The sequence below is a fragment of the Dipodomys spectabilis genome, unplaced genomic scaffold, assembly GCF_019054845.1.
Source record: "Dipodomys spectabilis isolate Male_0828 unplaced genomic scaffold, ASM1905484v1 ptg000046l, whole genome shotgun sequence".
Classification (NCBI taxonomy): domain Eukaryota; kingdom Metazoa; phylum Chordata; class Mammalia; order Rodentia; family Heteromyidae; genus Dipodomys; species Dipodomys spectabilis.
In genome coordinates, this window is record NW_024870723.1 from 11324365 (window position 1) to 11346357 (window position 21993).

Here is a 21993-nt window from a genome sequence, read left to right on the forward strand (position 1 = left end):
ATTATATAATAGATAGATACTATTTTTTTGCCAGTCCTGGGATTTGAACTCAGGGCCTTGGCAGTCCCTGAGCTTCTTTTTTTTTTTTTTTTTTGTCGGTCATGGGGCTTGAACTCTGGGCTTGGGTGTTGTCCCTCAGCTCTTCAGCTCAAGGCTAGCGCTCTACCACTTGAGCTATAGCGCCATTTCCGGTTTTTTGGTGGTTTATTGGAGATGAGAGTTTCACAGACTTTCCTGCCTGGGCTGGCTTTGAACCACGATCCTCAGATCTCAGCCTCCTGAGTAGCTAGGATTACAGGCGTGAGCCACTGGCGCCCGGCTCCCTGGGCTTCTTTTGCTCAAGGCTAGCACTCTACCAGTTGAGCCACAGTACCATTCCCAGCTTTTCCTGTGTGTGTGGTACTGAGGAATGGGACCCAGGGCTTCATGCATGCTAGGCAAGCACTCTATCACTAAGCCCCATTCCCAGCCCTCTACAGTATTTTCTGCACACTATATAACTTATCTACTTCAGATAAATATATAGCCTGGGAGTGGGAGAATTATACTGGCAGCTTAGACACTAGTAAAATATATTACCTTTTTTTTTTTTTGGTCCATCGTGGGGCCTGAACTCTCGGCCTGGGTGCTGTCCCTCAGCTCTTCAGCTCAAGGCTAGCACTCTACCACTTGAGTCACAGCACCACATAAGCAGAAAAAGCCAAAAGTGGTGCTGTGGAATGGAACCCAGGGCCTCATGCATGCAAGGCAAGCACTCAACCACTGAGCCAATTTCCCAGCCCCCATTATTAGCTTATTCTTAGCAGAGGTAGACTGTTGATAGCTTTTGAAGAGAAGAATGTTAAGACCTTTTTTTTTTTTTGGTCTGGTTGTGGGGCCTGAGCTCTGGGCCTGAGCACTGTCCCACAGCTCTTCAGCTCAAGGCTAGTGCCCTACCACTTGAGCCACAGCGCCACTTCCGGCTTTTTTCTTTTTGCTTATGTGGTGCTGAAGAATCGAACCCAGGGCCTCATGCATGCAAAGCAAGCGCTCTACCACTGAGCCAACTTCCCAGCCCAAGACCTCTTCCTAATTATCCACTAGCACTGGAACTCCAGAGCATAAGCCATTTTAACATTTTATTAGGCTTGCCTGCTAACCTACATTATATTCCAGGCCTGCCCAATTTTTAAAGCAGTGCCTTGGCAACAAAGTTAGGTCTGTGAGCCAGTTGTCCATCTACAGAGTTCCTGTCCTTAGTATTGGATTTTATATTAGCACCAGTCATTAAAACTTTTACTGATCAGGGCTGGGAAGTTGGCTCAGTGGTAGAGCGCTTGCCTTGCATGCCTGAGGCCCTGGGTTCAATTCCTCAGCACCACATAAGCAAAAAGAAAAAACCCGGAAGTGGCGCTGTGACTCAAGTGGTAGAGCGCTAGCCTTGAGCTGAAGAGCTGAAGGACAGTGCCTAGGCCCAGAGTTCAGGCCCCACGACCGGACCCAAAAAAAAAAAAAAAAAAACAACAACTTTTACTGATCATACTAATTACTTAGCTAGATCAGCTCTTCAAGAAGCCAATTTCAACCAATCATGACACAAACTGCTGCCCTGGCCTCACAGGTATCGCTTTCAAAGGTACCATCTACCCTACCATGGTTTCACTGAAAAATTTCATGGAAGGAAATGATGTATCCAGGGTGCTGGGGTGGTTAAAAGTAGACTTCTCAAATTTATGAACTAAACTCATCTAAGTGGAAGATCCTGGACCACCAAAGGGAAAAAAAAAAAGCCAAGTAGAAAGGGAAACATAATTCCAATTATATTCAAAGAAACTGAACTTCCCTCCACCTTTTTGTCTGTCATAGGGTTTGAACTCTGGGCCTGGGTGCTGTCCCTTTGCTCTTCAGCTCAAGATGAGCACTTGGTACCACTTCTGGTTTTTGAGTGTTTAACTGGATATAAGAGTCTCAGACATTCCAGTCGGGGCTTTGAACTGCAAGCCTTACATCTCAGCCTCCTGAGTAGCTAGGATTATAGGTGTGAGGCTGAGACACCCAGCCATCTTAAAGTTACACAAATCCTCTATACTGACTACCCAACAGCCCCCCCCAAAAACCTCCAACTGAATACCCCCAACAAACAGAATCTTAAATTTTACTGTTTTAAAAACAGCTGTTCTGGGGCTGGGAAGTTGGCTCAGTGGTAAAGCGCTTGCCTTGCATGCCTGAGGCCCTGGGTTCGATTCTCAGCACCACATAAGCAAAAAGCCGGAAGTGGCGCTGTGGCTCAAGTGGTAGAGCGCTAGCCTTGAGCTGAAGAGCTAAGGGACAGTGCCCAAGCCCAGAGTTCAGGCCCCACGACGGGACCCAAAAAAAAACAAAAAAAAAAACAGCTGTTCTAATTAGAAGCTTTACACAAAAATTAGACCAGTGTAAATAACAAACATTTATTGGTGTCACTTATGGTAGAAAAAAAGTTCCTACACAAGATGTGCATGACCCAACTGTTAAATAGAACATTTCTGAGGTGAACACACTCTGACCCCACTTTTTTACCCAGTTTTTGGACAGCCAATTCCTCCTTTCCCCCACCCCAAGACATATGAGCAACTGCTAATGAAAAGCAGTAAACAGCCACTTGGGCTATAGCATTTTCAACTCCACTCTCAGGTGAAGATTCCAATTACATTCGAGACTTAAGTTCTCTCAATTTTCTCCTAACGAAAGTTCCTGAGTCCAGTATTTACAATATTACAACCCTAGCAGCTCAGTGCCTACAATTCATCTTTTTCTGCTGTATCCTCTTCACCAGTTGGGGGAGGGCCTGCACTTCCATAGAGTTTGCTAATTATTGGCTGAACAATTTCTTCTAGTTCCTTCTTTTTAGCTTTGAAGTCTTCAATGTCAGCATCTTGGTGGCTTTCCAACCATTCGATCTTTTCCTCTACAGCTTTTTCCATGGTTTCCTTATCTTCAGAGGAAAGTTTACCTCCCAGCTTTTCTTTATCTCCAATCTGATTCTTCAGAGAATATGCATAGCTTTCCAACTCATTCCTAGTATCAATGCGCTCCTTGAGCTTTTTGTCTTCCTCAGCAAATTTCTCAGCATCATTAACCATCCTTTCAATCTCTTCAGGTGTCAGGCGATTCTGGTCATTGGTAATTGTGATCTTATTTTTGTTCCCTGTACCCTTGTCTTCAGCTGTCACCCGAAGAATACCATTCACATCTATTTCAAAGGTGACTTCAATCTGGGGTACCCCGCGGGGAGCAGGAGGAATTCCAGTCAGATCAAATGTACCCAGAAGGTGATTGTCTTTTGTCAAAGGTCGTTCACCTGAAAGTTACACACAGAAAAACTCGTTACTGACAAGCATTAGTATATCTGGAGGCCTCCTACATTTCAGTTTAAGAGCCTTTTCAAGCTAAGTGATTCGGTACTGATCTACACTGCAGACTACACAAGGGGCAGCAACTGGGTTATACATATATATTTTTTGGCCAGTACTGGGGGCTTGAACTCAGGGCCTAACCACTGTCCTTGAGCTCCCTTTGCTCAAGGCTAGCACTCTACCACTTAAGCCATTTTTGGCTTTTTTGTTTATGTGGTACTAAGGAATACAGCCCAGGGTTTCATGGAGTTCACAGACTTTCTTGCCCTGCTGGCTTTGAAATGTGATCCTCAGCCTCCTTAGTAGCTAGGATTCCAGGCATGAGCCACCAGTGCCCAGGTTCCATTACTAACTCTTAATTCGAACTAACTAAAAGCATTATAAATCACTGCCTTGTTCTTTCTTTTAAAAACAAAACAAAACAAAAAAACCAGTCCTGGGGATTGAACTCAAGGCCTTGGCATTGTCCCTGAGCTTCTTTTGCTCAAGGCTAGCACTCTACCACTTAAGCCACACTGCCACTTCTGGCTCTTTCTATGCATGTGGTACTGAGGAATTGAACCCAGAGCTTCATGCATGTTAGGCAGACACTCTACCACTAAGCCTCATTCCCAGCCCCCTCCTTTTTTTTTTTTTTGGGGGGGGGGGGGGGTGGTGGTCCAGTCGTGGGGCCTGAACACTGGGCCTGGGCTCTGTCCCTCAGCTCTTCAGCTCAAGGCTTGCGCTCTACCACTTGAACTACAGTGCCGCTTCTGGTTTTCTGTGGTTTTATTAGAGATCAAAGTCTCATGGACTTTCCTGCCCAGGCTGGCTTTGAATCGCGATCCTCAGATCTCAGCCTCCTGAGTAGGGATTACAGGTGTGAGCCACTGGCGCCCGGCCCCTTTTTTACATTTTCAAAGCCAATGGGAAAGAGTACTAAAAAGCTATACAAATACTGATTCTAAAATTCAACACTAGGGCTGGAAATGTGGCTTAGCGGTAAGTAGAGTTCTTGCCTATCATGCAAGAAGCCCTGCGTTCAATTCCTCAGTACCACATAAAACAGAAAAAGCCAGAAGTGGTGATATGGCTCACATGGTAGAGTGCTAGCCTTGAAGAAGAAGCTCAGGGACAGTGCCCAGGCCTCCTGAGTTCAATCCCCAGGAATAGCAAAACATAAAAATAAATTAACACTCATCAAATTAAGGACCACTCCCTCCCTCCCATTTTAAAAAGTGGAGTGAGTACTTTCCCTAGCAATACTATATACATACTATACTGTAAGTCAGAAGTCATGTTCTTTTAAAACATACTATGGTATTAACAAATGTAATTACCTTCATAGACCTTGATTGTAACAGTTGGCTGATTATCAGAAGCTGTTGAAAAGATCTGAGACTTCTTGGTGGGTACCACCGTGTTCCTTGGAATCAGTTTGGTCATGACACCTCCCACAGTTTCAATTCCAAGTGTAAGAGGACATACATCAAGCAGTACCAGATCACCTGCAAAGGCAAATTAATCAAGTTAAGAGCACTACCAAGCAATCTCCTCAGATAATAAGTTTACATTTCCACTTTGACATTTGCTTAGTTTCCAAACACAAATAATTTAAAGGGAATGAACTTATACTTATTAAGGATCTTAAGACTGCCCCAGGTCTTATCTTCATAAAACCTCTATTAGCTGTGTTACCTTGTTGCTCATATTCTATTGTTCCCTAGAACCAACAGTAAATTAAATAAAGTCATCCCATCAAGCAACTGAGGCATTATGGAAGATACTCTGACAATGACCTACCTGTATCTTGATCACCTGAAAGTACACCAGCTTGGACAGCAGCACCATATGCCACAGCTTCATCTGGATTTATGCCTCGGGACGGCTCCTTGCCATTAAAGAACTCTTTTACCAGTTGTTGAATTTTTGGAATTCGAGTAGAGCCACCAACAAGAACAATTTCATCTATATCAGACTTCTTCAAATCAGAATCTTCCAACACCTTCTGCACAGGCTTCATGGTAGACCGGAACAGGTCCTAGAAAATAAGACATGATTACCTTGATGACCATTATACTTAACTATTGTCTAGGTATCCTAAATGCATATGTCCTAAAATCTAGACAACCTAGATCATTAGCAAAGCAAAAAAGAACTTACCATGTTCAGCTCTTCAAATTTGGCCCGAGTCAAGGTCTCAGAAAAGTCTTCTCCTTCAAAGAAGGACTCAATTTCGATTCTTGCTTGATGCTGAGAAGATAGGGCCCGTTTGGCCTTTTCTACTTCACGGCGGAGTTTCTGCACAGCTCTGTTGTCTTTCCTAACATCTTTGCCAGTCTTCTTTTTGTACAGCTTGATGAAGTGTTCCATAACACGCTGGTCAAAATCTTCTCCACCCAGATGAGTATCTCCATTAGTGGCCACGACTTCGAAGACACCATTGTCAATGGTGAGAAGAGACACATCAAAGGTTCCACCACCCAGGTCAAACACAAGGATGTTCTTCTCCCCCTCCCTCTTATCCAGACCATAGGCAATAGCAGCTGCTGTACTGTTAGAATGAAAGCAAAAGGAAATACTTTAGTTAGGTTCACATTTTCCTTCATGGGAAATATGCTATATCTTTGCAACCACACTTACGGCTCATTGATGATCCTCATGACATTCAGTCCAGCAATAGTTCCAGCATCTTTGGTTGCTTGGCGTTGGGCATCATTAAAATAGGCTGGTACAGTGACAACTGCATGAGTAACCTAATAGGATAAAAAGAGGTAAGTGTCCTGTGCTGTTCCAGGTTTAGCCATTACTGAAACTACAGTCAAACCACCACTTCAGTATCTAAGCCAGCTTACTTAGTATAACATATTTTTAATCCATGGAATTAGAAACAGTAACATATGAAAAAGTGTGTAGCACTTTTTCTGGCCTACAATAAAGCACTTAAAATAACAAATCTAACAAATATGGATACTTGTCAGATTCAAAACTGTTAAACGTCTGAAGGCATCTGTGATCAGAATCTTTTTTTTTTTTTGGTCGGTTGTGGGGCCTGAACTTTGGCATGGGTGCTGTCCCTCAGCTCTTCACCTCAAGGCTAGGGCTCTACCACTTGAGCCACAGTGCATTTCTGGCTTTTTCTGCTTATGTGGTGCTGAGAAATCAAACCCAGGGCCTCATGCATGCAAGGCAAGCAATCTTACCACTGAACCACCTTCCCAGCCCCTGTAATCACAATTTTTAAGAAAACTCTTAGATGGTCTTAGAAATGTTACCTTCTTTCCCAAATAAGCCTCAGCAGTTTCTTTCATTTTAGTAAGAACCATGGCAGAAATTTCTTCTGGAGCAAATGTCTTGGTTTGTCCACCTCCAATATCAACTTGGATGTATGGTTTAGTTTTCTTTTCAACTACCTATTATAAAAAAATTATTTAAGGGAATGATGGAGGGTTATCAATCAAGATGCGTAGTAATTACAAACTGACATGGCAACATCTTTGTACAACTAAAGACAAAAATATAATTTAAAAAAGAAAACGAGTTTAACAATTTTTTTCAAAGAGTGAAGCAGTGAGAGACCTCAATCCTTACAAGACCCACTTCCTCTCCTATAGTTTCTTTTGGTCCTCTGGAGCTGAACATTGACTAAAAATATTTACTGGTGATATAGGTCATACTGATTTATTTACCTTTCGTCTGTTAATTCTACTATTATTGTGGGTAGACTAATTACTGTCTTATAATTTATAACATACAGAAATTATAAAGAAACAACGTGAAAAAGATACACCAAGTTTGGGTTTTGTTTTTGGCAGTGCTGAGGTTAAAATCCACTATGTGTCTTGCCTGCCAGACATCATGTCTGTATCCTTTTCTATTTTTCCAGTTGAATATTGCTTTCCAGTCACTTCCTAACCCTAAAGTACTCCCAACGAACCGACCCACGCCAATCTGGCTGAGGAAAAAACCCATGCGGACCTTGAAAGGCAAGAACTTGATATCCTGTTGCACTGAAGGGTCGTTCCAAGTGCGTCCGATGAGCCTCTTGGCGTCGAAGACCGTGTTCTCGGGGTTGGAGGTGAGCTGGTTCTTGGCCGCGTCGCCAATCAGACGCTCCCCTTCCGGAGTGAAGGCCACATACGACGGCGTGATGCGGTTGCCTTGATCGTTGGCTATGATCTCCACGCGGCCATTCTTGAAAACGCCAACGCTATGGGCGGAAAAAAAAACCACCAGAAAAAGAATCAGCACCCACTATCTACCTCACTTCGCACGCCTGCCTGGGAGGCCACGCCCCGTTCTTCCCCTCCACCCTTTTCACCAAACCCCACTTACCAGGAATAGGTGGTCCCCAGGTCAATGCCGACCACCGTGCCCACGTCCTCCTTCTTGTCCTCCTCCTCGGCCCGCGCCGCGCACAGCAGCAGCAGCACCGAAGCCACCACCGGAGCGAGCTTCATCTTGCCGGTGTCGTCGGCCAGTCGGGTCAGCAAGTAAGCAATCAGGAAGTCGCAGGAAATTCGGCAACAGGCCGCAGCACAGAAAGGCGGGCGAGGATAGCGATCTGAGAATGACAGAGACCCGGGGTTAGGCAAAGATGAGAAAACCAAAGGCAGGCCCAGAAAAAGCAGGCCGCGGCAGCTTACCTCTCAATACAAGCGTCTCTAACACACAATCAGTCTGTGTTCTCTTGGCCAGAGTCGAGCGCGCCGTCGCCGACTCCACTTATATACCCTCCCCCCAGCCCCGTCGTGGAGGCCGTTGATTGGTGCAGATACTTCTCGTTGGAGGCTACTGATTGGCTCAAGCTACCAAGCTGGCCACCGCCGATTCGAAGCGGCCTCCTCCGCAACTTGCGTCATCGCTCCGCCCCCAGGGCGGACTCATTGGACACTTGTCGTTCTCAACAACCACCAAGGAGGGGCAACATCCGCTCTGTGCTCTTGTTTTATTGGTTCAGCAGCTGCCTGTCCCCCTCATGACCTTTCACCCCGCGGTAGCTTCCGCCGGTAACTGCTTTGGTACTGCCCTCGCGCTGAGCCCCACGGGATTGGAGCGGGTCGGCCGGCCTTGTTCCCTCGGGGTGGTGGGAACGGAGTCTCCCTAGTTTTTTACTTCTTTATTGCCCGCCTGTCCCTCCGGTCCCCAAGCTGGAAGCGCCTTTTTCTCCTCCGGGTCGATCACCTCTGTACGAAGAGCCTCACCGATCCTGGGATGCTCGAGCTTTTAAAGGCTCGTAGCTCAAGAGCTGAGGCCTGAGCTGGGCTCCGAACCGCTGCGGATCGCTCCTGCCCAGCTATATTTTTGTCTCTTCCAAACCTGTAACTTGCCCCCCCCACCACCGTAAGTGCCTCGACAGGCCTAACTAGAAATATTTTCCTCCAGACCTTGAGTCCCCTCCCCGTTGTGGTAGCCCCCTCCAGAGTATGCGTTAATGCCAACCCGCGGATCCCAAGCTGGATCCAGTTTCCCTAGTCGGCCTCCCCTTAACTATCCCCCGCCCCTCAGCTCTGCTCAGGATTTCCCTTTGTGGCTCAGGCAGTCATTCACAATCCTTCCTTATCCTAACTTAGTAACTTTCTACCTGCACACAAGGGGAAAGGTGTGATATGCTAAAGCATTTGAAACACAAAAGACGTTTTGGTAAAAGCCTGACTGTTATATGTCTTGTCAAAAATACACATATTACAGCAGCTAAGTTGATTTTGTGCCACATATTGTTATATGTGCTTTTCATGTGTTATTCAGCCCTTACAGTTCAATCCCTGGTGGGCATTTCCCATTTGCCAGATGAGAACACAGAGCTCAAAAAGGGATGAAGTAACTAGAATCATCATTGACCTGGTGAGTGATGGAGTTAGAGTTGATACCAGGTCGAGAGTTTTTTGCCAAACTATGATTTGAATTTGAGCCACATCCAAACAGTATTCCTATTAAGTGTATTCTTGAGATTGATGGATGGGTATCACAGTGTCTAAACACTTCCAAGACATCTTACACACAATTAATTGACGTGAGCCTATGAGTCAGCATCGAAGAATTTTCTTTTCTCCTTTAGAGCTCAACAGAGGTTATAATGGTGACTCAGTTGAATGCATTCTTACCATAGACGTTGCATCATTTATGTCTTTTAGCAGTGCTTGTAATACTGAGGAAATACTGATCCTACTTTCAGTTGCATCAGTCCAGTCCAAGATCTATACAGAAGTCAATATTTGGTTACAGTCATTTCAAGCAGACTTTCTGTATATGTCACAGTCTGCTTCCATTAAGACACAATATTCAATTTTAGCCTCACTTTGGATTGATGGAACAAACCAGTAATTCCTTTCTGTAACGTTGTTGTTATGCCAGTACTAGGCTTGAACTCAGAGCCTGGGCACTGTCCCTGAGCCTCTTTGTACTCAAGATGCCCGGCTCCTGAGCTTTCTTTTGCTCAAGGCTAGCACTCTACCACTTGAACCACAGCACCACTTCTGGCATCATTTTGTATGGTCACAGGTACATAGCCCCACAACCGACGAAAAGAAATTTTTTTGGACTTTTCATTTCCTTGTGCTAATATGGCATTGAGCTCATTTTACCAATTGAGCTTCATTTGCAGCTTTTTTTCCGGGGGGGGGGGGGGGGGGGGGGGGGGCGGGGAGGGAGCCAGGTCACCAATACAAGGACTCTGAACTCAGGGCCTAGGTACTCTCCCTTAGCTTTTTTGATCAAGGCTGGCACTCTACCACTTGAGTCACAGTTTCCCTTCTGGGTTTCTGGTGGTGGTTAATTGGAGATAAGAATCCCATGGACTTTCCTGCCCTGGATGGCTTTGAATTGTAATCCTCAGATCTCAGTTTCCTGAGTAGTTAGGACTGAAAGCATGAGCCAGCTCACTTGGGGCTTTTTGCTGGTTTTTTGGAGGGAGATAAGAGTTTGAACAAGGACAACCAAGGGCAAGTATTCTCTAGAGCAAAACTTTCTCCAGGGCCTAGATACTGTCCCTGAGCTTCTTTTGCTCAAGGCTAGCACTATACCACCTGAACCACAGTGCCACTTCTGGCTTCTTCTGTTTATGTGGTACTGGCAAATTGAACCCAGGGCTTCATGAGTGCTAGGCAAGCGCTCTACCACTAAGCCACATTCCCAGGCCTGTGTACATTTTTAAAGGACAAGAATGGATTCCTACTGGGCATAGGAGTTATATACCTGTATTCCCAGCTCTTAGGAGGCTGAGGCAGTAGAATCAAAAGTTGCAATCTAGCCTGAGCTACGTAGACCCTGTGTCAAAAACTTCCCAAAGACAGGGACATTTGAAGTAGAATGTCATGAAACACAGCCTTTGAATTAAAAAAAAAAAGGGAGAATAGACTGGATATTTCTAATATTCATTAAAATCAAAGCCAGATGTTGGTAATTCTCATCTATAATCTCACCTACCCCTCAGGAGGCTAAGATCTAGAGGATTGTGGTTTGAGGCGAGTCTGAGCAGAAAAATCAGCAAAAATATGGGCTTCAGGCTTGACTGAGGTGAGAAATACCAGTCAATCAAGCAAATTGAGCATGCTGTGAGTTCAAATCCTAGTACCACCAAAAACTATTTTTAGGTAGCATGTCTGATACCAGGGAAACTATGAATTGGCATCTCTGATTTCAGAGTATACTATTTAGTTGATTCTAAGGAAGATTTCCCCTCATCAGTTAATATCTTTGGTTCAACCTAATAATGTTTTGTGTGTTTTTATTTGTTATTTTTTTGTCGGTTGTGGGGCCTGAACTCTGGCCTGGGCGCTGTCCCTCAGCAATTCAGCTCAAGGCTAGAGCTCTACCACTTGAGCCACAGCGCCACTTCCGGCTTTTACTACTTATGTGGTGCTGAGGAATCGAATCCAGGGCCTCATGCATGCAAGGCAAACACTCTACCACTGAGCCACCTTCCCAGCCCTGCCTAATAATGAGGTTTGAAATACTTTGTCAGATCTGATAATAAAGTTTTTTTTTGTTTATTTTGTTTTGTTTTTGGGTCCGGTCGTGGGGCCTGAACTCTGGGCCTGGGCGCTGTCCCTCAGTTCTACAGCTCAAGGCTAGCCCTCTACCATTTGAGCCACAGCGCCACTTCGGGCTTTTTTCTTTTTGCTTATGTGGTGCTTCCTCAGCCTTGAGCTGTAGAACTGAGGGACAGTGCCCAGGCCCAGAGTTTAGGCCCTAAGACAGACAAAAAAAACCCAAACTTTTTAGCAGTCCTTCAAATTACCAGGCATAAGTAACGACTTTTTAGCTTGCTTCTAAAACACAGAGAAAAAGAGACCCCCCCTTTTTTTTTCTGCCACCCTCTGGCTTGAATTCAGGGCCTGGGCACTGTCCCTGAGGCTCTTTGTGTTCAACGCTAGTATTCTACCACTTGAGTCACAGTGCCACTTCCAGCTTTTTCTGAGTAGTTTATTGGAGATGAGTCTCCAGGGGCTTGGGGATGTGGCTTAGTGGTATAAAGTGCTTGCCTAGCATATATGAAGCCCTGGGTTTGATTCCTCAGTACCATATAAACAGAAGCCAGAGGTGGTCTTGTGGCTCAAGTGGTAGAGTGCTATCCTTGAGCAAAAGAAGCTCAGGGACAGTGCTCAGGCCCTGAATTCAGTCCCAAGGACTGGCAAAAAAAAAAGTCTCCTGGACTTTCCTGCCCCAGCTGGCTTCGAACCACAATCCTCAAATCAGCCTCCTGAGTAGCTAGTATTACAGGTATGAGCCACCAGTGCCTGGCAAGAACATTTTCCCCCCCCCAGTCTTGGGGCTTGGACTCAGGGCCTGGACACTGTCCCTGAGTTGCTTTTGCTCAAGGCTAGCACTCTACCACTTGAGCCACAGCTCCACTTTGGCCTTTTCTGTTTATTGGAACTTTGGAATTAAACCCAGGGCTTCATGTATGCTAGGCAAGCACTCTGTCACTAAGCCACACTCCCAGCCCCAAGTAGAACTTTATTTATTTTTATTTACTTTTTTTTTGTGGGTTGTGGGGCTTGAACTCTGGGCCTAGGCACTGTCCCTGAGCTCTTCAGCCCAAGGCTAATGCTCTACCACTTTGGGCTACAGCGCCACTTCTGGTTTTCTGGTGTTTAATAGGAGATGAAGCTCACGGACTTTCATTCCCAGGATGGCTTTGAACTGCGATCCTCAGATCTCAGCCTCCTGAGTAGTGCCACCAGCGCCTGGCAAGGAGAACATTTTGTAAAAGATGGTGTGTGTGTGTGTGTGTGTGTGTGTGTGAATACTGGGTCTTGAACTCAGGGTCAAAGCTGGGGGTACTATCCCTTAGCTTTTTCATTCAGGGCTGACACTCTACCTCTTGAGCCACAGCTCCACTTCTTGCTTTTTGGAGGTTAGTTGGAGGTAAGAGTCCCACAGACTTTCTGGCCTTGAATCCTGGATACTCAGATCTCAGCCTTCTAGTAGGATTACAGATGTGAGCCACCAGGACCTTGATTTTTTTTTTTTTTAATCATTTGTGGGGTTTGAACTCAGGGGCTAGGCACTGTCCCTGAGCTTTTTTGATGGCACTCTACTACTTTGAACCACAATACCACTTCCAGTTTTCTGGCATTTAATTGGAGATAGGAGCCTCATGGACTTTCCTGTCCAGGCTGGCTTTGAACCACAATCCTCAGATCTCAGCCTACTGAGTAGGATTACAGGTGTGAACCACTGGCACCTGGATCAGCACCTGGCTTTTAAAAGACTTTTTATTATGTGGGGCTGGGAATGTGGTTTAGTGGTAGAGTGCTTGCCTAGCATGCATGAAGCCCTGGGTTTGATTCCTCAGTCCCACATAAACAGAAAAAGCCAGAAGCAGTGCTGTGGCTCAAGTGGTAGAGTGCTAGCCTTGTACAAAAGAAGTTCAGGGACAGTGCCCAGGCCCTGAATTCAAGCCTCAGGACTGGCAAAAAATAAAAAACTTTTTATTAGTATATATTTGTTGTGCAAGAATGGGGGTGTTCATTTTGTAACTGCCATACACATATATAATGTACTCTGGTTAAATTCACTTCCTCCATTTTATTCTCTCTCTCCCCTCTTAAACAATTTCAAGAGTTTTCATTGTTTCATACATGCGTATTAAGTACTATACCCTTTATACCCTGCTGCCCAACATAACCTGTTTTACTTTCCTGTGACTCATTTTTTTGAGTACATATAAATTGAACAAAGGGGTTTCACCATGGTCATTCAAATATGCATATGTTATACATTTTAAAAATAAATCTGCTCTGCAATTCTGAGTCAGGTAAGTTGAACAAGACAATGAAATTGGGACCATGGAGACCTGGGTTCTCATCAAAAGCAATGCAGTTGTGTGCTGTTGGCTCATGCCTGTAATCTTAGCTACTCAGGAGGCTGAAATCTGAAGATTGCAGTTTGAAGCCTAACTGGACAATAAAGTCCTTGAGACTTTAATCTCCAATTAGACATAAAAGACCAGAAGTGGAGCTGTGACTCAAGTGGTACAGCCCTACTCTACACAAAAGTTGAAGGACAATGCCCAGAGGCCAAGAGTTCAAGTCCCAGATGGGCAAAAATAAATTAATAAATATATTTTGTGACAATGGACAAGTTATTTTATATTCTGTATATCAGGTGGAAAGTAAAGGGCTATGGACAGTTTGCTGTTTATCCCACTTATTTCAAACAAGAACAATAAAATCCCACATTATTTTTTGCCAGACTTGGGGCTTGGGTCTGGGCACTGTCCCTGAGCTTCTTTTTGCTCAAGGCTAGCACTCTACCACTTGAGCCCCAGCACCACTTCCAGCCTTTTCTGCTTATGTGGTACTGAGGAATCGAACCCAAGCTTCATGCATGCTAGGCAAGCACTCTACCACTAAGCCATATGTCCAGCCCTTCCCACATTATTTTGATAGGTTTTATTATTTTATTTTTGCTTGAATTCAGACCTTGCTCTTGCTAGTCAAGGACTTTACCACTTAAGTCCTGCCCTAGTTCTTTTTGCCTTTTTCTTTTATTTGGGGGGGGGGGGTCCAGTCGTGGGGCCTGAACTCTGGGCCTGGGCGCTGTCCCTCAGCTCTTCAGCTCAAGGCTAGCGCTCTACCACTTGAACCACAGCGCCACTTCTGGCTCCTTTCTTTTTGCTTGTGTGGTGCTGAGGAATCGAACCCAGGGCCTCATTCATGCAAGGCAAGTGCTCTACCACTGAGCCACCTTCCCAGCCCCTCGTTTTGCCTTTTTCAAGTCAGCGTCTCATAGTTTTTTCCATGTGGTCTCAGGTCTTCATCTTCCTATTTCCTTCCTATCTGCCTCCTGAGTAGTTGAAATTATAGGAATGGACAACCATACCCTAGCTCCCAAACTTTCACTTTTTGAGATTACCCCACTCTTTTCCCTCTCACCCACCATGTGGTTTCTTCAGGATCCTTTTTCAACTTTAAAAGCCTTTCATTTCCATCCTCTCTGGCCTGTGTGCTGCCTATCTACAGTACTCTTCCAGAGCCTACTGTGAATATGTTCCTTTTGCTCAGTCTACAAATGCTTTCTACATCTTGTGGGTTTTTTTTTTGGTTTTGTTTTTGTCTGTCATGGGGCTTGAACTCTGGGCCTGAGCGCTGTCTCTCAGCTTTTCTGCTCAAGGCGAGTGCTCTGCCACTTAAGCCAAAGTGCCACTTCTGGTTTTCTGGTAGTTAATTGGAGATGAGTCTCATGGACTTTTCCTCCCAGGCTGGCTTTGAACAGCAGTCCTCAGATCTCAGCCTCCTGAGGAGAATTACAGGCTCACGTGAGCCTCCAGTGCCCGGTTTCTTGCCTTTTCTTTCTTTTTTTTAAATGGTGTTACTACTGAGGCTTGAACTCAGGGCCTCAAGCTCTTGCTTAGTTAGCATTTTCTGTTCAAGACTGGCCCTCTCCCACTTGAGCCATGACACCCTTTCTGGCATTTTGCTAGCTAATTGGAGTCTCTTGGGATTTGTCTGCCTCAGCTGGCTTCATATCTGAATTCTGGGCTGGGAAGTTGGCTCAGTGGTAGAGTGCTTGCCTTGCATGCCTGAGGCCCTGGGTTCGATTCCTCAGCACCACATAAGCAAAAAGAAAAAAGCCGGAAGTGGCGCTGTGGCTCAAGTGGTAGAGCGCTAGCCTTGAGCTGAAGAGCTGAGGGATAGCGCCCAGGCCTGAACTCTTCAGGCCCCACGACCGGACCCCCCCCCCAAAAAAAAAAACAAACAAAAAAAACCCCCTGAATTCTCAGATGTCGGCCTCCTGAGTAGCTAGGATTAATAGGCATGAGCCACTGGCGCCTGGATTAATAAGAAACATTTTTTAAAGGGCTGTCAAGTAGGAAGCGGGTTCCGTTGCTCTGAGCAGCCTACCTACCAGCGATGGAAGAAGAAAAAGGGAAGCAGATTTCACTAGCAGGAGGCGGAACTTTGGGACCCAGGGCTCTGCCCAACAGCAGAGCGGGGTGCAGCCGCTGGGTGGTGGCGGAGTGGACGCAGAAGTCGGCGGACCTCCGACTCCACGGGGACCTCAGGGGAGTCCTGCCGGGGCGGAAGCGGGCCCGGACACCTCTGGACAGGTGTCTCCCACGCGAAGGTCTGTACCTCTGCTAACTTTACCTCCGAGCACATCGAGTTATTTAACTAATCATTAGATGCACCGCCCAGGGGAGGGTCAAGTTTACAACAAGTAACATTTGATAAGAAGAGAGTTAGGAAAGCAGGTTTCTGAGGATCTACACGGCACCCAAACCAGTTATCAGACTGGGGTCGGGGGAGAGGCGCGCGCGCGTGAATCCTTAGGACAACGTCCCGGGCCAGCCAGAGTCTCGATTTTCATTTTACACGTAATTGTTCCGGCAGTTTTCCACGCGTGGCACCGCCGAGGGCGGGGAGGGGTGCCGGAGGCGACCCCGTCCGGGCCCGGGGAGCAGCCTCGGACTCGCTGCCCGGAATCCGTGGGCCGCCGCCCGCCGGACCACCGATCCCAGGGGCCCCCGCGGCACCGCGCAGGCGCACTGGCGTGGCGGCAGCGCCGCCGCAGGACGCAGGGAAGCCGAGCGGCGAGCGACGGCGGCGGTGGCAGCGGCGGCAGTGGCAGTTCGCGGCGAGGACCACGGGCTCCGAGGCAAAGCGGCTGGCTGTCCGGAGGGGACCTCGGCGCCCTCCTCCTCATGCGCCCGTTGGTGAGTGCGCGTCCCGGGTCAGCCCGCGAGGAGTGCGCGGCTCGGAGCCCAGTCGCCCGGCTGCCCCGGCCTAGGGCCGCCGCCTCTTCCCGACCGCCGCGCCGACCGGGGCAGCCGACCCCCGGGCCTTAGACCCTCCACACGCCGAGCGAGGCCGGGGTGGGCCTCACGGTTAGGCCGGGGGGGGAGGTGTGGCAGCGCGCGGGGGCCCGGGCGGCCAGCCCCGGGAGGACGGGAGGGAGGGGCGCGTGGGGGGGAAGGGGGCACGCGCGGACGCGGGCGGCATCGGCGGGGGCCTGGGCCGAGCCCCCAGCAGGTGGGGAGGGGTGCGGCCGGCCGGCGGGAAGCCGCAGAATGTCTCCCGAGGGCCGCGGGTGGAGGCACCGGGAATGCGGTGCACCGGGAATCCTGACAAGCTGGATCCACGAGTGCGAGCCGGCCCATCCAGCTCAAACGTGCGCTCCGCTCCGCGTCGCTCTCCCTGCTGCTGGAGGGCTGCGAGTGGAGACCAAGGGTCGTGTCCGGTTCTTTCCCCGCAACTTTACCTTTTATTACCTGCCAGAATTGTAATGGGTGCAGGCCTGTCAAGCCGTCACTTAGAAACAAACCGGATTCTAGGTCTAATGCTGCATTAACAGCAGGAGCACATAGTGACAGGTGAAGATGAGGGCCAGACCAAAGGAAGAATCTGTTTTTATTTTAAAAATTTGACACGGGTTGGAGGCATGACTCAAGTGTTAGAGCACCTGCCTGGCAAGAGCGAGGCTCAGCGTTGAAACCACATTGCTGCCCCCCCCCCAAAAAAAAAAAAAAAGAAAGAAAGAAAAAGAAAACACCTAGTGCTGTAATCTTAGCAAGTCAGGAAGCAGAAATCTAGAGAATGGAGGTTCTGGACTGTATCTCCAAAAAGATGAGTTGAACCTGTGGCTCACTGGTAAAACATTCGCCTAGAAATCTCTAGGCCCTGAGTTCAAACCCTAGTATAAATATGAGTAGGGCTTGCAATAAGAGAGAGGTTTTTCTGTTTTTATCTTTGTGTGTGCATGTACATGCTGGTACTGGGGTTTGAATTTGGGCCTTGAGCTCTTGTTCAGTCTTTTCATTCATGGCTAGCACTTTGCCACTTGAATTATATTTCCACTTCTGACTTTTTTGCTGGCTAATTGGATATGAGACTTGTGGAACTTTGTCTGCCTGGACTGGCTTCAAACCATGATCTTCAGATCTCAGCTTCCTAAGTAGGTAAGGATTATAAGTGTGAGCCACTGGTGCCCAGCTGCTTTTGTCATTCTTTGTCCTCTGGTTCTTTAGTTTATAACATGTATCTGTTTACTATTTTAGTCTTCTCCCTTCTTATATGTCAGCTGTATGACAGAAGGGACTTTGTTTTCACTACTGTACTGTAGTAAGGGCTGGCACATGCTAGGTGCTGAGTAAATAAAAAAAAAAATTTTTTTTTGGGTCTGGTCGTAGGGCCTGAACTCTGGGCCTGGGCGCTGTCCCTCAACTCTTCAGCTCAAGGCTAGCACTCTACCACTTGAGCCACAGCGCTACTTCCCGGCTTTTTTTCTTTTTGCTTATGTGGTGCTGAGGAATCGAACCCAGGGCCTCTTGCATGCAAGGGAAGTGCTCTACCACTGAGCCACCTTTCCAGCCCCTAAATAAATTTTTTCTAAATAAGCTAGTTTATAAGCACTAGTTTATTTATTTCTGAGAATAATACTCTTTTTTTTTTTTTTTTTTTGGGTTTTGCTTTTGGTGCCAGTTCTGGAGGTTTGACTGAGTGCCTGGATGTTTGCCCTCAGAATTTTTTTTTGCTTTATGCCAGTGCTTTACCACTTGAGCCATGGCTCCACTTCTGGCTTTTTTTTTTTTTTTGCCAGTCGTGGAGCCTGAACTCTGGCCTGGGCGCTGTCCCTCAGCTCTTCAGCTCAAGGCTAGCACTTTACCACTAGAGCCACGGAGCCACTTTCTGCTTTATGTGGTGCTGAGGAATGGAACCCAGGGCCTCAAGCATGCAAGACAAGCACTCTACCACTGAGCCACCTTCCCAGACCCTCCACTTCTGGCTTTTTGCTGGTTAATCTGAGATAAGAGTCTTAAAGACTTTCCTCCCCTAGGCTTCCTTTGAACTGAGATCCTCAGATCTCAGCCTCCTGAGTAGATAGAATTATAGACTTGAGCCACCGACGTCTGGCTCATCTTTTTAAGTCTTACAAAATAATTGTACTGGAACTTTTTCATCTTGTATTTTTTTTTTTTTTTTTTTTTGGTCGGTCGTGGGGCTTGAACTCTGGGCCTGGGCGCTGTCCCTCAGCTCTTCATGAAGCTCAAGGCGAGCACTCTACCACTTGAGCTACAGCGCCACTTCCGGTTTTCTGGTGGTTTATTGGAGATAGGAGTCTCACGGTCTCTCCTGCCCGGGCTGGCTTTGAACCGCGATCCTCAGATCTCAGCCTCCTGAGTAGCTAGGATTACAGGCGTGAGCCACCTCGCCCGGCTTTCATCTTGTATTTTTTAAAGTTAGGAAATTATTTCCTTGTGTTTTTATGGGCATTTGGTTTTATATGGAGATTTTATTCTTAGAACATGCTGTCATGTCATTTGGTTGACTTTCTGTGATGTAATGAAGGAACGTGAATATTCTTGCTTTTTTTTTTCCCCTTCAGTGTTTTGATTTTGAAGATAGTGTTCCATATATGCAGCCCTTGTGGGTCTCATACTGTGACTCTTGAATTTCAGCTTTCACCCAATACTGACGCATTATTATTATTTTTTTTTTTGGGTCCGGTCGTGGGGCCTGGGCCTGGGCCCTGTCCCTCAGCTCTTCAGCTCAAGGCTAGCGCTCTACCACTTGAGCCACAGCACCACTTCTGGCTTTTTTCTTTTTGCTTATGTGGTGCTGAGGAATCAAACCCAGGGCCTCATGCATGCAAGGCAAGCGCTCTACCACTGAGCCAACTTCCCAGCCCTGACGCATTATTTCTTAATTCTCTTATTTTGTATGTTCAGGGTCATAGATTTGCCTCTGTCAAAAAAGAAAAGAAAATTTAAAAGCGACATTAGTGCAAGCTTTATTTATTTATTTGTTTCTTTATTGCCAGTCCTGAGGCTTGAATTCAGGGTCTGGGCCCTGTCCCTGAGCTTCTAAGCTCAAGGTTAGCATTCTACCACTTGATCTACAGCACCACTTGTGGCTTTTTCTAGTTATGTGCTACTGAGGAATTGAACCCAGGGCTTCATGCATGCTAGACAAGCACTCTACCACTAAGCCACATTCTCATCCTAGTTTTACCATTTAATTATAATCAGTGTAATTAGTAATTAATGAAATGAAAATCAGAATAAATGATATAACACTTTTCACATCAGATTGATTAAAAGTTTTAAATGTCTGAAAGGAATTGGTGAAAATGTGGCAAAAATGATAATTTTCTTTTTTTTTTTTTTTTGGGGGGGGGGGGGTCCGGTTGTGGGGCCTGAGCTCTGGGCCTGGGCGCTCCCTCAGCTCTTCAGCTCAAAGCTAGCACTCTACCACTTGAGCCACAGCGCCACTTCCGGCTTTTTCTGCTTATGTGGTGCTGAGGAATCGAACCCAGGGCCTCAGGCATGTAAGGCAAGCGCTCTACCACTGAGCTAACTTCCCAGCCCCGATAATTTTATTTTCTTATTTATTTATGGTGCCAATCCTAGAGGTTGAACTCAGGGCCTGGACACTGTCCCCGAGCTTCTTTTTGCTCAAGGCTAGCATTCTACCATTTGAACCACAGTGCTACTTCTACCTTTTGTTTGTTTTTTTTGTTTATTTGTTTATGTGGTACTGGGGAATCAAACTCAGGGCTTCATGCATGTTAGGCAAGTGCTCTACCACTAAGCCACATTCCCAACCCAAAATAAAATCCTAGTTATTTATTTATTTATTTTTGTAGGTCATGAGACTTGAATCTCTGGGCCTTGGCACTGTCTCTCAGCTCTTTAACTCAAGGCTAGCACTCTACCACTAGAGCCACAGTGCCATTTCCAATTTTCTGAGTGGTTTATTGGAAGTAAGAGTCTCACAAGCCAGGCCCCTGTGGCTCATATCTGTAAGCCTAGCTACTCAGGAGGCTGAAATCTGAGGATCAGGGTTCAAAGCTAGCCCGGGCAGGAAAGGCCTTGAGACTCTTTTTTTTTTTTTTTGTTTGGTCGGTCGTGGGGCTTGAACTCTGGGCCTGGGCGCTGTCCCTCAGCTCCTCAGCTCAAGGCAAGTGCTCTACCACTTGAGCTATAGCGCCACTTCCGGTTTTCTGGTGGTTTATTGGAGATAGGAGTCTCACGGTCTCTCCTGCCCGGGCTGGCTTTGAACCGTGATCCTCAGATCTCAGCCTCCTGAGTAGCTAGGATTACAGGCGTGAGCCTGCAGCGCCCGGCGTCCTTGAGACTCTTATCTCCAATAAACCACTCAGAAAACCAGAAGTGGCGCTGTAGCTCAAGCGGTAGTGTGCTCGCCTTGAGCTGAAGAGCTGAGGGATAGTGCCCAAGCCCAGAGTTCAAGCCCCACTACCGACAAAAAAAAAAAAGAGAGTCTCACAGACCTTCCTGCCCCAGCTGGCTTTGAATGGCAATGGTCAGATCTCAGTGCTAATAGACTGTAAATTAGTTTCAGGTACTATTGGAGACTGTATTTGCAGTTCCTAGTAAAAGGGACAATGGTTTGATCGTACTTTGTGATTTCATAGCATCTGTAAAGGAATAAGAACGACAGATGGTAACAAAGGGGATGATATCGTATTATTTTGTTTTTTATGGATTTGGACTAGAAGTAACTATGACAATGTTAAAAGCTATTTCTGGAAAGTTGAATCCAAGTGCTAAATTATTCTTTACACCTTTTCCTTTCCTTATTGTCGGCTATTGATTTTCTTTTTTCACCAGTCCTGGACCTTGTACTCAGCAGCCTGGGCACTTTCCTTGAGCCTCTCTGTGCTCAAGGCTAGTGCTCTACCATTTGAGCCACTGTGTCACTTCCAGCTTTTTCTGTTCTGTGGTACTAAGGATTCAAACCCAGGGCATCATGCTAGGCAAACACTCTACCACTAAGCCACATTTCCAACCCCTTGATTTTAACTGTTTTTTTGTTTTGTTTTGTTTTTTGTTTTGTTTGGTTGTGGGGCTTGAACTTGGCCTGGGCACTGTCCCTCAACTCTTCAGCTCAAGGCTAGCACTCTACCACTTGAGCCACAGCACCATTTCTGATTTTCTAGTGGTTTATTTGAGATAAGAGTTTCATAGACTTTCTTGCGCGGGCTACCTTTGAACCTCGATCCTCAGATTTCAGCCTCCTGAGCAGTTAGGATTACAGGCATGAGCCACCGGTGCCTGGCTTGTATTTTTCAAATAGGGTCTCTCCTTTTTTTCCCCATTCAGAGTAGATTGCAACCCTCCTACTTATGCTTTCTGTATAAGCGGGATAACAGCTACATTCCACCATGCCTGCCTATG

At 46.6% G+C, this 21993-nt stretch overlaps 2 protein-coding genes across 3 annotated transcripts in view; one reads left to right on the top strand and one right to left on the bottom strand.

Moving 5' to 3' along the window:
• Positions 1-2412: 2412 nt before the first annotated feature.
• On the bottom strand, positions 2413-8090 carry Hspa5 (heat shock protein family A (Hsp70) member 5). Of its 2 annotated transcripts, XM_042678596.1 has the most exons (9): positions 7997-8090; positions 7686-7914; positions 7329-7560; positions 6626-6763; positions 5994-6106; positions 5514-5904; positions 5154-5391; positions 4691-4858; positions 2413-3316 (listed from the first exon to the last, which is right to left on the bottom strand). In XM_042678596.1, exons 2-9 carry the CDS (start codon positions 7808-7810, stop codon positions 2754-2756), a joined length of 1968 nt encoding a protein of 655 aa, XP_042534530.1. In that variant the 5' UTR covers positions 7811-7914; positions 7997-8090; the 3' UTR covers positions 2413-2753. The 2 variants fall into 2 exon arrangements, with proteins under 2 accessions (XP_042534530.1, XP_042534529.1); XM_042678595.1 differs by lacking the exon at positions 7997-8090 and having other exon boundaries at positions 7686-7978.
• Positions 8091-16367: 8277 nt separating this feature from the next.
• Positions 16368-21993, top strand: part of LOC122107083 (GTPase-activating protein and VPS9 domain-containing protein 1-like) — a gene marked incomplete at its 3' end in the record, with an annotated part of 30092 nt that continues 24466 nt past the window's right edge. The window contains exon 1 of the mRNA XM_042678670.1: positions 16368-16512. The remainder of the gene's footprint in view (positions 16513-21993) is intronic.

What these genes read in the sequence shown, in the direction of transcription:
- Hspa5 (XM_042678596.1), bottom strand. Translation starts at nt 7,810, where the DNA reads ATGAAGCTCGCTCCGGTGGTGGCTTCGGTGCTGCTGCTGCTGTGCGCG. An exon ending in TCAAGTTCTTGCCTTTCAAG is followed by an intron (nt 6,764 to 7,328) that starts GTCCGCATGGGT and finishes TTTTTATAATAG; the next exon opens with GTAGTTGAAAAGAAAACTAA. An exon ending in TACAATCAAGGTCTATGAAG is followed by an intron (nt 3,317 to 4,690) that starts GTAATTACATTT and finishes TGTAACTTTCAG; the next exon opens with GTGAACGACCTTTGACAAAA.